The sequence below is a fragment of the Tamandua tetradactyla genome, chromosome 3 (assembly GCF_023851605.1).
Source record: "Tamandua tetradactyla isolate mTamTet1 chromosome 3, mTamTet1.pri, whole genome shotgun sequence".
In the NCBI taxonomy this organism is placed as follows: Eukaryota; Metazoa; Chordata; class Mammalia; order Pilosa; family Myrmecophagidae; genus Tamandua; species Tamandua tetradactyla.
In genome coordinates, this window is record NC_135329.1 from 85,580,395 (window position 1) to 85,596,451 (window position 16,057).

General features: G+C 45.0%; 1 protein-coding gene across 1 annotated transcript in view; it reads right to left on the reverse strand.

Annotated features, from left to right (window-relative positions):
* MYO7B (myosin VIIB) overlaps nucleotides 1–16,057 on the reverse strand; it is a 101,854-nt gene that overhangs the window by 78,510 nt on the left and 7,287 nt on the right. The window contains exon 2 of the mRNA XM_077153475.1: nucleotides 6,347–6,388. Within this exon, the coding sequence (XP_077009590.1) occupies nucleotides 6,347–6,364 (18 nt within the window). The 5' untranslated portion in view covers nucleotides 6,365–6,388. The remainder of the gene's footprint in view (nucleotides 1–6,346; nucleotides 6,389–16,057) is intronic.

Sequence of the window (16,057 nt, forward strand, 5' to 3'; positions counted from 1 at the left end):
CCACCATCTGCATTTAGCTGTATTCATATATTGCATTTCTGTATTTTTTTCTTGTTTGTATTATAAAAATTTACATTATAAACAAAAGTTGTGATGTAAAAAACCAAACAAAACTAAACAGAGCTTCTATGGCTAAGAGTCAGGGGTCATTCTGGAGGTTATTCTTATGCAAATTTCAGTCCCATATCCCAAAGTGCCTCAAACAACAGTATTCCTCAAAACCCCAAGGACATCCAAACTACTGCTGCAAACCACCAGGAACTCAGTAGACTAACCTGAAGGCAGTTGAAGCAACCCAAATATCCACCAACCACAAACAATTCATGTTATCTTCTTTCTCCTTAAAAACCCTTGCCTCGAAGTGCCAAGATGGGACATGATTTTGGTTGCTACCTGGATCTGTGCTCCTCGAATTGCGACTCTAAGACCCCACATAAATGTGTTGGTTGCCTTGCTGCTCAGTTTGGTATTACTCAGTTGACAATGGACATGGGTTTCCTTTTGGGGTGATGAAAATGCCTTGAACCAGACCAAGGTGATGGTTGCATAACACTGAATGCACTGAACGCCATGGAACTGTCTACTTTAATAGGATGACATTTATGTCATATGTATTTTACTATAATTTTAAAATATAGATTCTGATTCACCAGTTCTGGGGGAGTTCTTGCATTTCCAACAAACTCCCAGGTGATGCTAATGCTGCTGGCCCATGGGTCACACTATGATTTGCAAAGGTTTTAGAACACATCTGGTAATACAATTTTACATGTTCACAGCCTGACACTGAACTTGCCAATGCCGTGTGTATTCACGGGTATTTCCAGACTTTCAGGACCATCAGACAGCCTTAGTTCAAATTCCACCTCTTGTCCTTCCTGGCTCTGTGAGCTTAGGGGTCCCTAAATGCAGGTATCCTCGCGGGAATAGGAGTCTATTGTCTTTCTTCACACAAAGTTTAAAGGGAATGATCCGTGAAAATTCTTAGCATTGCTACATAGCAATGTTCATTATTACTTATTTAATACTTTCCACAACCCTATAAGGTGGGCCTTAATATATTCCTCATTTTACAGACGCTAGAATTCTTTTGAGAAGTTGGGTAACTTACCCGGGGCGGGGGGAGGGGGGTGGCGCACAGTAAATGTCAAACCCAGTTTTGACCTACTGCAAAGGATGGTCTCATTATCACTAATATTGTATTTTCTTTCAATGGCTCATTGCAGTTAAATGTTCTCTATTATTATCCATTGTTTTCATACCCTACCTGATTGCATAAGTGATTGAAAGTTGATTTCAGTAAAGTGCATTGAAAGATTTCTGGTTTGAGGATAGCAGCAAGAGGTTAGGTTACCATTGTCTCTTCTTGGAAGTCACTCACAAGCAGCTAGGAGGATGACAAGTGGATGAAAGAACCATCTCCAGTGAAACTAGGAGATGGCTGAGCCTGTAAACTCTGAAACAGGCAGAAGGGCTACCAGGAAATTCAGGAGGAAGCTGAAAAGATGGCCCTGGCTGCAGATTTCAGAAAGATCCTGCAAAGTTCCCTCCCCCAGAGAAAGGAGGAAATATTCAACTTCCCCATTGGGAGAATTCCTGATATTCTTTCAAGCATAGAGGACAACCAAATCAATAGACCAAGTCCTCGATCTTGGGGTTCGCCCCTATGAAACTTATCCCTGCAAAGGATAGGCTAAATCTACTTAAAATTTGGCCTAAGACTCACCCCAGAGGACCTCTTTTGTTGCTCAGCTGTGGCCTCTCTCTCTAAGCCAACTTGGTAGGTGAACTCACTACCCTCCCCACTAAGTAGGACATGACTCCCAAGGGTGTAAATCTCCCTGATAATTTGGGAAAGAAATCCTGGGATGAGCTGGGACCCAGCATCAAGAGATTGAGAAAGCCTTCTTGACCAAAAGGGGGAAGAGAGAAATGAGATAAAATAAAGTGTCAGTGGCTGAGAGATTTCAAACAGAGTTAAGAGTCTATCCTGGAGGTTATTCTTATGTGTTATATAGATATCCCCTTTTTAGTTTATGGTGTATTGGTGGCTAGAGGGAAGTATTTGAAACTGTAGAGGTGTGTTCCAATAGCCTTGATTCCTGAAGATGATTGTATAATGATCTAGCTTTTACAGTGTGACTGTGATCATGAAAACCTTGTGTCTGATGCTCCTTATATCCAGGGCATGGATAGATGAACAAAAAATATGGATAATAAAAAGCAAATAATTGGGGAAACAAAGGTTAAAATAAATTGAGTAGATTGAAATGCTAGTGGTCAATGAGAGGGAGGGGTATGGTAGGTACGAGTTTTTCTTTTTTCTTTTTTCTTTCTTTTGCTGGAGTGATGTAAGTATTTAAAAAAAGATCATGGTGATGAGTATACAACTATGTGAAGATATTGTGAGTCAGTGATTGTATACCATGTATAGAATGCTCATATGTCAAGAATGTTTGTATGTTGGTTTGTTAAGGTTTTAGAATAAAAATAATTTTTAAAAAAGTTCACTCTCCCAAGGTGGGGGCATATCCTGATGTGCAAAGCAGCATCTCTGGCTGCTATGGCAGGGACAAAGGGCTCTGGGCAGCAATAGTTGCTTCACTGGTCTCGTCTGGCTCTAAAAAACAGACAAGCTATATTTGCAGAAAAGGTGATGCCTCATAAATAGCCCCATTGTATCCAAATCCATTGCTGGGGAGAAGTAAAGATGACCAGCTCATACATCAAGTCTCTGCTACCTAATAGCACTGATCCCATATGAATCCCCTGGGGACGCAAGAAAGCTCGCCCCATCCAAAAAGGATTAATCCAGAAGGAACCAGCAAAGGTCTACATACCAAGATTATAACATCCAAAGGGCAGAAAGAGGCAGGAGAATAACACTCACCGGAGAAAAGCAGACACAGTGCAGAGGAACTCTGTGGCCGAATACTTCAGCATGATTTAAAAAAATGTACTAAAGTGTAAAGGTCAACTATTGTATGATCTCACCGATATGAAATAATTACATTAAGCAAACACATTGTTACAGGAGGATGAATGATTGTAGAATGCAGCTGAAACAACTGCAAAACACTCCAAAGTGAGAAGATTAAAAGTTCAAGGTGGATGATGGACATGTAACAGCAAAATCGACATTAAGCCGAGGTGGAAAAAGAGAGAAAGACCATTTCCCACCCAGACCCAGTGATGAGGTGTCAACCTGGCATGAACTGGAAGAATAAATAAATAAGAGAGCTGGCACGTGACTTTTGTTCACTCCTTTTGGTCAATGATCCCTAGGAAATGAATGAAAAGCCCAGAGGCCAAAAGTTCTTCATGAACTTGACCAGCAAAAAAATATGACTCCGCCAAAACAGGTGAATCGTGAAAAGAATGAATGCGAAAAGAAAATGCAGAAGTTGTCAGCTGCAAAGAAGGTAAGTAAAAGTCCATACTGAGATTCAAGACAGAGGATGAATCACATTGCTCTTTGTGATAAATACTCGGGACTCACAGCCACTCATGCTGCAGAAAGATCTCTTACCGGAGAGAAGTTGGAGCTGCCAAGCTGAGAAAGAAATTGCTACAAGGAAACCCAAAGACCCGAAGCCCGGAACAACCCGCTCCCAGAGGCTTGGTCCTCAGCTGGCTTCCCACTAACATGTCCTGGGACAGGAGGACTCTACTATGCTGACCATGTGCCACCTGCCAAGTCTTTCTCTTCCACTGATAGAAGAGATGGGCCTAGACCCATGGATGGGTCATCGGGGAATCTCCAGCAGAGGTGCCTCTGCTTCAAACCCCAGTGTAGGCCATCAATAGACCCACAGAAGCAGGGACAGATAGTATGGTTACCTCCAGGACTGAGGGCCAATGCCTGGTCATTGGACCACCTCCCCATCTAAGGGGACCTTAGGGTCTCCAGCTCTTCACCTTCCTTGGGTTCGTCCTGGACCTTCTCCTCCAAGCTTGGGAGCATATTGCCTGACTTCCTCCTAGAAAGCCTTCAGCTTCATGATTATAACCCCCAACCCTAGACACATATCTGTTCACTTCCATCTTTCCTTCTCTGCAAGAACCTGACTCCCTTCAGGCTTTAGACGTTGACACTTACACACACGTCCACCCTCCTTCTCTGTCACCTCCAGGGCCAACCTTGAGACTATCTCCCTGGGTTAGATGGTGACTAGCTTGTTAGGACCCTTCATATGCTTCAAACCCCAATTACAATGATACATTATCATCAGATTTACCATTATTGTTAGAGTATCTTTTTTGTTGTTTTGTTTTGCCTTGGGCTGACCTAGAATTGTGCACATCTCAGCTGAACAGTTCAACGGAAGTTTTTGGTTTTAAAAGAAATTTGCATTTAACACAAATAAAGATCACCTCTAAGCTGTAGCTTCCTTCTTGCTTTTGTTACCACTCCATGCATAATTAGAAAATTATTTTAAATGTTATGAAAATATATTTAAATGTATACTTTTTTAAAAGGAAAAGAAAACAGTGCACACATAATTGAATCATAATCCCTTAAGAAATAAAGGTGTTCATATTGAGGATAAAGAATGATTGATTTGCCATCAAACTCAACAAATGTTTATGTCTTAATCAAGGCGGAGACTATGCTCCTCTAACAGAGAAGTTTGAACTTACAAAATATTTCCACCCAGTCTTGCCTATTGAAAGGTCTCCAGTCCCTCTGCACACAGGAGTGGAAAGAAGATACTCATTAATGTGGCTAAAATAGTCTATATTTTACCCAGAACACGTGTCAGCATTGGGTCCTGGGATTCTTTGCTCACCAATGGGGAGCTCATGATGAAAGAAAGATTTAGACAAGCTGGCCTGTGTGTGATTGCATGATGGGATCCCCAGAGCCAAAATCATAGAAAGAATCTAATGGGTGAAGCATCATGGAAGACATTTGCTCTTAGGGAATGCAGCATCTATCCACTTTCTCTAAAGTCTTCAATTTGTGTTTGGGGACTCACCGGTCCCCAATTCTTAGTCCCTATGGTTCTTGGGAAGCACGATTCCACCCCTGGGTGGGGTGAGGAGCCCAGGCCCAGCCCACTCATTCCTTGCTCGCAATCACCACAAAAAGACTACAAATAAATCACTTGCACATCCTTGGTGTAGCTTGAAACCATGCTGCCTAGCAGAAATGCAATGCCAGCCCCATGAGTGATCCAAATTATTATCGCTGCCACATTTAAATGGTAAAGAGACACAGGTGAACTTCACATTACGAATATTTGCAGTTAACCCAAAATATCCAAAATATTATCATTTCAATAAGTAATTAATATAAAAATATTAACAAGATATTTTCTATCCTTCTTTTTTCAATTGGTGCCAAGTTTTAATAGTTGGGGTTTAACTACCCTAAGCCCTTTGCAACCTGAAGGTTTACACCATGAGTGCCCTCTCTCCAGACTAAAGCAGCCTTATCTCCACCTTTTCTGCAATCAGACAAAATATCTATAGCTGCTCCAGATACTGGAGGGGTCGGTGCTGATGTGGCCCCCAATATTGGCCCATGTGGGCAGTATAGTCTCAGCTGCCAGAAGATGACAGATGCTTTGAGGCTTTGCACCCAGAAGGAGAATATGCGGGGCATCTTGCTACAAAGAGGACTTGGTAGCCCTGTCTGGCTTCCCTGGGTTTTGTGGAGCCTAGGTGGGTGGGATTCTAGAAAGGAAGGATGTCCTAGCTGTTTGGGGCTCCCCTCTGGGACCCCCAGCTCCTGCATGTCTGTCTCATTGCACACTCACCATCTGGGCTGTCTGGAGGTCTGTCTGTCTGCCCACCACCGCTGTCCTCCTCCCCACCTCCCAGAGCGGGCAGTGTCTCAGTCTTCTCATTTGCCTTGGCTCAGGGCCAGGTACAAAAGAAACAGAGAAGGGCTGAACTCCTCCTGTGCTTTTCCCTAAGGACCAGGCCAGCTCCCTGTCCCCGGGATGCAATGAGCACTTTGCAGCTATTTGCTAAATGAAGGGAAGACCAGCAGAGGCCAGAAATAGAGATTTGGTCCAAAGTCTTCTCTCCCACCCTCTCTGGCAGTTCCCTTTGCCATCAGTTTTCTCTAGGCAAACTCCTTGCCACTGCCTCAGAAGATACCTAACGAGAAGTCTCTTCATCAAAGCCTTCGGGGCCCTGGGTGTAAGTGAGGGTGTCTACAAAGGGACGGCCGTAGCCCAGGGGTTGGCCAAAGGTGTCTCTAGATTCAACCCCCTGTCTCTAACATTTCCCTTCTACGGTCTCTTTGCCTCTCCCCTTCTTCCCCTGGGTGTGATTTAACTCAGGCTTGGGAAACTTCCACACATAGCCCTTGCATCAAATAAGACACGATTCTTACCAGCTTGAAAGTTGACATCCTGAGCCAGCAGCTGCACACAGCCTGTAGGCAGAGAGAAAGCAGAACGTCAGAGCCCCCATTTTCCTCTAGCATGTCTCCAAGGGCCTGCTGTGGGGCCCAGCTCCAGAAAGGACATTTGAACCAATGGATGAATGAGTCACAGTTTCTCCCAAAGGTAAGAAAATCCTGTCTCAAGTTCTCTGGTTCTAGCTCATCTTTATTGAACATTTATTTTTCACTCGGCACTGGGCTGGGCTCAGGGAGTAGGGGTGGTTCCAAAAGGTTTTGACACAGTCCCATCATCTAGACACCCACATTTTATCCAGACAGACATCCCTGGACACCCACAGGTGAGGTGCACCCTTTGTCTAAAGCTCATCGCAGCCCTGAAATGGGGTGCTTTCCCCGTTTCATAGCTGAGGCCCAGCAAAGGAAAGCTTCTCCAGTTGACTAGGAGCATCTTTGGGAATCAAACCAGAATCTTCCTTGTCCCCAGCAAAGTGCTATTGAGCACAAGGATGACTCGCCATCAGCAGGTGGAGGAAGGCGATCAGGACCCACAGGCCACCCCATCTGCAGGACAGCGTGGTCTAAACCGCCTGTTATGCTAACCCAGAGTATGGTCGTCTTTTCCTTCCTCTGTTGGTCTAAAGATAGCAAGCGTAAACCCAACCAAAACCATTCCAGCCAATCCTAAAGAACACCTAGGGTGTTACATAAGATTCTACAAAAGTTCCATGCACTAGGGTAACTTTCCAGAAACCTACAACCTCCAGATGGGTCCCTGGACCAGGTAAGTCCTGAAACCTAGAGGGCCCAGCCTCTCCAGAACATCAGTTAATTCTGTTTCCCTACCCCATATTATTGACAGCCCCTTCCAAGGTGAAAAAGTTAGAATGGCCATAGCCCAAACACCTCTAAGTCAAAGGTGATGGTGGAGTTATACAGAGAAGGTAGGGTTTTAAATCAAATATGATTGCTGAATCATTATAATGATATTTTTTTTAGTCTCCAGTATCTTAGAGCAGCTAGAAATAAACACCTAAAATTGTGGAACTGTAACCTCTACCAAACTTTAAAATCTGTTCTACAACTAATTGTTGCGCTGTGCTTTGAAATTTATTGCTTTTTTGTACATATGTTATTTTTCACAAAAAAGGGGGAATAAAGTTAATTGTGATGATAAAAAAAAAATTTCTTCTAGCCTTCCAATATTCTGGAGCAGCTTGAAGGAAAAAATCTAAGATGATGGTATGGTAGCCCATGACAAACTCTTGAATCTGTGCTGTAACTACTTGTCGAAGAGTGCATTGAAAAGTATTGCTTTTTTCTTTCTTTGCTTTGTATATATGTTATATTATATAATAAAAAAAAGTTAAAAGAAAAACCATTAAAAATAACAATAATAAAAATAAAAGTGGTGAGTGTATTAAAAAGTTATCTGTCTGCTTTGCTCAGTGCTGTCTTCCCGGCATCCAGCTTGGCCACCAGAAGGTACTCAACAAATACTAGTTCATGGAAGAAGGAAAGGAGCCCTTGGAGGAGGTACTGATTCTGCACTGAAAGACAGATAGGAATTCACAATGACGGCGTAAAGGACATTCTCAGGGGGTGGCACATGACGTTAGGGGCCAGCATATTTGGAGTGACCAGACTGCAAGTGGGGTGGGGAAGGGAACAATGGGACCTGGGCCGAGGCCGAGCTGGAAACAGGAGTCTTTCTGCCGCTCTGTTCAGCTGCACAAAGGAGAGGCATACAGAGAACGTTCTCACTCCAATGTTCATTTGGTACGTGGGCATGTATATTTTTAATAACAATACTGACCTCACCCATTCGTTAAGCACCTACAATGCAACAGGTTATAATCAGATTGTACATTCCATTACTGGAATATACAGTCCGCGGTTACACTTTTCTCCCTAACCCCAAAGATGAATGAGGAGCTCCTCTCCCGGTCCTGTCTGCACCTGGGGACAGGTGGGAAGGAGAACCAAGTCACAGAATCTGGGATAGGTGTTCTTGGGGGGCCCTGAGTCCCCTGATGCTCCAGTCCCCTTGACATGCCCCCCACCCCCACCCCATGAGTGTCCACAGGGGCCATGGGGGAGGCAGAGTGGGACAGTGGGAAAGTGCCCTCTGCCATTCACAAGCTGTGTGGGCTGGAGAAGTCCAGGCCGCACCTCTGGGGTTCCTGAGGGTTTGTCACACGCCCATCTTCCAAGGCACTGTCACAGAGCTCCAGTTGCAGTTCCCACCCTGTTCCGCTGGGGGTGCAGACCAGGTGGCCACCCAGACAACTGAGCCAGCACAGAGCTCAGTCGGGCAAGGCTCTGCAAGGTGTTTGCTCTCACCAACCAGAGGGAAGCCTCCACACACCAAAAATTAATAGCCACCCTGAGAAGGACTTCCATAGTGGCAGACACAGTTCTGAGAAGAAACACTGCTATCTGCATTTTTCCCCATCTTAAAATTATACTGAAATAGAAATAACTTAAAATTTACCACTTGTGGTGGGTTGAATTATGTACCCCAATTTAGACATGTTCTTAATCTCAATCGGCATTCCTGTGGGTGTGAATCCATTATAAATAGGACCTTTTGAAGAGGTTATTTTTAGTTAATATCTGGCCCAACTCAACGGGAGAGGGGGTCTTACTCCCGATTACATGCACACCTTGTTTCATTGAACTTTGCTTTATTGCACTTCAGATGTTGTGGTTTTTTTTTTTACAAATTGGAGATTTGTAACAACCCTACATCAAGCAAGTCTATCAGGGCCACTTTTCCAAGAGCATGTGCTCATTTCATGCCTCTGTGTCACATTTTAATTAAGGTATATACATTGTTTTATTAAACATAACTGCTATTCACCAGACTCCAATATAGTGTGAACGTAACTTTTTTTTTGGTATGTTGTATGGCAGGGTCACATTTCATTCCTTTTCCATATGAGTATCCTGTTATTGCAACACCATTTGTTGAATTTTTCTTTGTTTTTTCTTTCTTTCTTTGCTTGTTTACTTGTTTTTCAGGAAGTACATGGGCTGGGAATTGAACCTGGGTCTCCCGCATGGCAGGTTAGAATTATACCACTGAACTGCCCTTGACAGTGACTTTTATATGCACTGGGAAACCATGACATTCATGTGACTCACTTTATTGCTGTATTCACTTTATTGCAGTGGTCTGGAACTGAATTCGCAATCTCTCCAACGTATGGCTATACTGGAGTCTTACAAAGAGAACCCAGAAGTCACAGAAGAGAGAAAGGAGAGGACATGGCATGTGATGGAAGGCAAAATTAAAAGTCAAGGAATCCCCAGATTAAGCAAGCCAGCACCGGAATGCTAGTCTTGGGGAGAAAGCATGGTCTTGTCGATGTCTTGATTTTGGACTTCTCCAGCCAACAAGCACTTATTAAAGCCAACCCTTTGTATGGTATTTGTTATAGCAGCTCTGGCAAACCAAGACACCATTTTAACTATTTTAAAGTGCACAATTCTGTGGTCACAATGGAATGTGACCATCTCCACTATCCAGAACTTTTTCATGACCCCAAACAGAAACTCTCTACCCGCTAAGGAATTACTCCTCACCCCCTCCCCTGCCTAAGCCCCTAGTGACCTTTATTCTACTGCTCTCCTCATTCTGCAGGTGAGAAAAAAAAAAAACGAGGCTTAGAAATGCTGAGTCTTTTCCAAAGTTACTCAACTGGTAAGGAAAGAAAGGGAGTCTTCTGCCCATCTCCGAAATTCACTCTTTGCCCTACATTACCTGCTTTGGGAAAGTTCAAGAGTCTGTAAAAAAGTGCTGAGAGGAACTGACCAGATACTGTCTCCCCAGGCAGCTCTTTTACAGGGGAGCTGGTCCCGCTCCGCACCATCTCATGACCCTGGGTGATCACTGAGGTGAGTCTGGCTCCCCATCGTTGAATCTGGCTCCCAGCTCCCCAACCCCAGGTAAAAATGCAAGGTCCACCTGTAGTACCCACCTCCTCGTCCACGGCTTCTGACCCCCATGTACATCTTGTCGTCCCTCTCCAGATGCCGGGATCTGTTCCACAGATGTCCCCCGCCCCATGCCTGTCCTGCCACCCTGGGGGACCTGTCACACATCCCTTTGCAAGTTCCCCTCATTTCATTATCCTCCTTCAGCTTGCCCCAGTCTATCAGCCACATCCCAGCCTCATTTCTACCCCACACTAGTCTGGAAACTGCCTCAAATCTTTTTTTTGGGACAAAGTGGTAGTATAAATATCTTAAAATGAGGGTCAAAGGTAGAATATGATAAGCAACACTGTCTGGCCCGCCCTGGCCCATCACTCCTGGAAAACACTCACTTCACTGTAACTGACTCCAGCTCAAACCTTGCAAAGTTCCAACTCTGGAACTGAGCCTGATTGGGGATGGTCATACTTTGCAGTTTCATGGCCTGTGCCTGCCCTGGGCCTTCAGAAATGCCTTTTGAGCGCAACCCCTATTCAAAGCTTCCTCCCATCACCTTTACCCTCACTCTAAAGATCACTGTGACCCCTGCTTCACCCAAAAGTGAGAGGAGTCACCCTCAGCTTCTAACTCTGGCTATGCCCTACCCTCACCTATACTGCTCAACTGAAGTGACTATCCAGGGAAGGGGGAACAGACATCCTGCAGTGGGGCTGAGTGTGTTCTCTCTGGCCTCCTCAATCAGTTTTATCCACTACTGGCAGCTTAAAATATGTTCACAAATTCTTTGCCACTCCTCCCTTCAAAAGATGGAGACTAATTGATACTCCTCTGCTTGAGTGTGGGCTTAGTGATTCACTGAGACAAGTTCCTAAAAAGGCCTTGTCACCTCCTCCTTGCTCTCTCTCTAGGACTGCATACTCTCGGGGTGTAGTAATCAGGAATCTCTAGGGAAACAGAACCAACAAGAGGTATCTGTAAATATGAGATTGTATAAAAGTGTCTCAGGGAAACTTTGGGGATGCATGAGTCCAAATTCTGAAGGGCAGGCCATGAACTGGCAAAAACGATGAAGATCTTCTCTCAGAAGAGATTCTCTCATCTGACATCTCCCTTAAAGGCTTCAACTGATTAGATTAAACATCACTAACTGCAGAAGGCACTTCCTTTAGCTGAGTGCAGCCATGGATGCAATCAATGTGCTGATGATTTAAATCCATGAAATGTCCTCACAGCAATAGATAGGCCAGTGCTTGCTTGACCAGACAACTGGGCACTATCACCTGCCAAGCTGATACATGAACCTAACCATCACAAGGAAAAACAAGCCACCATTTTGGGAGGACACTCCAGCAGCCCTAAGGAGAGGTCCGTGGGGCGAGGACTCGAAGATGTCTTTATGCCAACCTCACGAGGGTCTCTGTCTGACCAGAACCATTCAGCCAAGCTGCTCCTGGGTTTCTGACCCTCCAGAAACTGTGAGAAATCATAAATATTTGTTGTTTTAGGCTGTTAAATTTGGGGGTAATTTGTCATGTAGAATAGATAACTAACACAAACACATTTGTATCTTCATTCCTCTCACTCTCCTGGCTCTTTCCTCTCTGCATGGAGACAAATTCAGATCTGGTCCATCTTAAAATGAATTTTCTTGGACCTAGGACTCCCTCCAGGTACTACCCTCATTCTACCTCTGCTTCACAGCTAAGCAGCTTGGAGAAATTCTCCCATCCTGCTACCTCTACTTTCTCACTTTTCATGTCTTCTCAACCCTGATGTCACACACCTACCCACACACCCAACTGACCCCTCCAAATCCTATAGCTTCATTTTTTTTATTGTATAATGTAACATATATACAAAGCAAAGAAAGAAAAAAGCAATAATTTTCAAAGCACTCTTCAATAAGTAGTTACGGGACAGATCCCAGTACTTGTCATGGGCTACCATACCACCATCTCAGATTTTTCCTTTTAGCTGCTCCAGAATATAGGATAGCCTCACCTTTTCTTGCTCTGTCAGGACCTGGACTCTTTCAGCCATACTCCCTTTTCTGATCCCACTGCTTTGCTTCGGCAGGATTTCACTTTCCTGACTTTCTCTTGCCTCTGGGGATGCCTCTCAATATCCTCCCATGGCTCCTTTCCCTCACTTACCTTCATGGTGTCTGGGGGAGAGGTGAATTGTTTTCATCTACCCACAGGTCTTCTTACTTTTTCCTTTTGGAAAACTTCTTCCCTTACCCAAACTGTTCCTGATGGGGCCCCAAGCTGGGGCCAATCATTTGCTTTCCCTGGGATGTTCTGAATTGAAGCTGGGATTGGTTTGTTTTCCTCTCTAGTCTCAAAGTTAAGGAGATATGATTCCACCATTGTAGGAGCGTATGGTCCCAGCCTCCTGTCAGCCTGCACATTCCCCTTGCATTCCCACCCTCTCTTAGCACTGCCACCAGGGCCTAGCATGACTGAGACCCATATCTGTGTCTCCAGCCCTTATCCCTATCCTAAGCTCCAAAACCCATTAAAAAATGCTTTGACTTTCTCATTCATCCATCTGCCTATTTGTCCACCATCCATTTTTCATCCATTCATCCATCCACCCACCCATCTTTTCATCCATCTACAAATCCATCACTTAGCAAACATGCCCTGAGCCCCTACTGGAAAGAGTAAAGGCATGGTCCTCACACTCAAATTTCTCACAAACGTGGGAGGAACACGTGTAATGACACTTATAAAAATGGAGATAAATGCTGAGGTAGAAAATAATAGGTATGTTTGTGCCTGTGTACCTGTGTACATGTGCACTGGGTGTTTAAATGTGCATGTGCATGTGCATGTGTTCCAAACTGATATTGGATCAGGTACAGACACTAAAGTGAGAGAGAACATAGAGTATTTCAAGAACTTCACAGACTTCAGTGTCCTTGGAGCAAATGTTCCAGGTGGGGAGAAGAGTTGAGATACAAGGCAGACTGGAGGGATAGGTAGGTTATGATCCTAAAAACTTTTAATGCTATAAAGAGGATTTTTTAACTATATACTCTTTGCTGTGGGGAGGCATGATATAGTTAGTTCTTGCATCTTTAAAGATCACTTTATTAGTGGAATAGAGGATGTTTTGGAGAGACCAGAAACAGCAAGTCCACTGGGAGCTTTCATACACACAAGCAAAGGATGATGGGGGACTGAGGAATGTTCAAGAGGGTAGAGAATCCCAAGGTTTTGAGAGATAAAATCTTCAGGTCAGTGGTCATATGGATGTGAGAGATAGGAAGACTGAAGTCTTTTTTTTTCCCAGTAATTGTTAGTGCCACTCTTTGGGACAAGAATGCAGGGAAAAGGTATGGGTTTGGGGAGTCAAGTTGATGCATTGCCATGGTCACATTGAGTTTGAAGGACCAATAGCATCTTTGATAGAGATGGCCAGAGAAATGGGGCTTTCATGGATGAATGGATGAATGGGTGGGTGGATAGATGGAAGGGTGGATGGATGGATGGGTGGATAAAAAGAGGGTGAATGGATTAATGGGTGGATGGATAACTTCCTAAGAGGATGAAAGCAGCCCTTTCTCCTATCCCAGGAAAGCAGATAAGTTGTTCCCCCTCAGGTATTTGTAAGTTCTTGTACCTTGTGGATGAGTTTCTTTCTCAGCCCAAGCCCCATTGCTCAGCCCTGAAGCTAACAGCTGTGGGTGAGCCCACCGGATCAGCACCTTGCAGTGGTTGCAAGGTTTGTCCCACTTCAGGAGCGAGAATGGAGGTGGCCATCACCTGAGGGGAAAAGGTCAAGCACCTGCTCAGAGCTTCAGGGGGGCCTGAAGCCATAACAATAACATGCATTTCTTGAGGACCATTGAAATGGAGCATTGGGGAATGAATAAGAGAATGCTGGAGGACGAGTAGGGAGGTAGAGTTGGGGAGAAGCTACTGGAACCCAGGAGGAGGTAGAAGTAGGCAGGGTGCTGCTGCCAATACGTGTGTGGGACACTGCCAAGATTCTCTCATTTTGGCTGCACAAGAGCCTGTGTTGGACATGGTAACACCCCACCTCACAGGTGGGAAGCCTGGGGTCCAATGGTGAGCCCCAGGCCTGTGGACCAGCCAAAGTAGGTCCCAAGGAAGGGGTATGAGCATCCTTAGGAAGAAAGGGCATCTGGGTGAGGGATGGAAAGGCTGTCTGTGGCCTGCTCCCTCAAACTCCAGATCCGTAACATGGAAGCCATCCCGCCAAAGAGGACATAGTCTGCCCAGGCTCTTAGGGAAGTCTGGGTGGACATTGACAGGCTCACCATGAACCATACCACCCTGAGTTCAGGGCGGAGCCCAGCGGGGCTGCAGAAAGGGTCACTGTATATGACCAGCCCTGGAGAGAGGGCCCCAGCAGGGTCAAAGTCAGAAATCAGACACCAACTTAATCATCTCATCACAGCAACCAGCATTCATCCGGCATTTACTGGGCTAAGAGCTCTGTGAGCATTGTTTCCTTTAAATCACATGATAACTCTACAAGATACATATTATTTTTGTCTGCACCCTTTCATATTTGGGGGACTGAGGCTGACAAAGTTAAGGGACTGGTCATATCTTAGTGATTATTTGACCAGCAGTTCATACGGCCAAAGTTCCCAATAGTGAGGGAGGGCAGCTATTACCACTAATCTCCACCGCATGGTCATCTCATGTAATTTTCCTAGGGTATTTCCCTCTTAAAATGGGTGACAGAGAGAACCTTTAGGTGAAGCTATATAGAAAGTTTCCTTTTTTATTGGTTAAGACAGTAGAATATTGGCAATTTCAGATGGTCCAACCTAGGATACGTGTATGTAATAAAAACAAGTCATGTTTTGCAGCATAATGCCATTTTTGTTTAAAAACATAGGAGGTGCACATGCACACACATATATAAAAATATAGATACATATTTGGAGGGTAATTATATTAAACTGTTACCAGTGGTTTCTCCTGGAAAGAGGGAGGAGACGTTTATGCAAAAAGTTGCATTTTGCTACTTTCTATTGTTTTGACTTTTCTATAGCAGTAGATTGCCTTTATTATTAGTTTCACATCCACAGGGATTATCTGGGGTCAATGGAATCTCACCCATACCCCCCATACCCATACCCCCTAAAGATGAGCCAGCCAAGAAGTGGGAAACCAGGTGAGCTAAGGGCCACATTTAAGGGAATGTAGAGTGTAAGGAGCTGATGCAGCGACTGCTTGGGTGAAGTGGGGCTGTCAGAGGGCCGGGCATGGCAGTGCTTGTGGAGAAAAGGACCCCACTTTTCTGGCCTTCCCTGTGCCCTGATTCATTCCTAGGCAGCTCAGTCCCTCTCCATGACCCAGGGCTCCAGAGAGCTGGAAAGGGTCAGCTCCACACAGGACCATCCAGCACATGGGGTAGTGATCGTGACAGGTCCTAGTCCCAGAGAATACCACGCGACCAGCAGTTCAGGGCTGTGTCCCTGGGAGATGCACCCTGGCCCAGAGGGGCAGAAAACCTGGGTCAGCAGCAAGCCCACATCCCTCTGTCCCCCAGGGACATGGAGCCTGGCCACCCCTGCTGCCGAAACCTCACAAAGCTGACTCAGCCCCTCCCAGGTGAGTCAGTGATGGTTGGGAGGCCCCTGGGAAGTTCTCTCCTCCCACCAGGGTGAAGTTTCCTCGCCAGAGGGACAATATAGGACCACACCTGACCTCTGCAACATCACAAGGCCAGCACATGGATGAATTTTATGCACACAGTGCTATACACACACGTGGTACA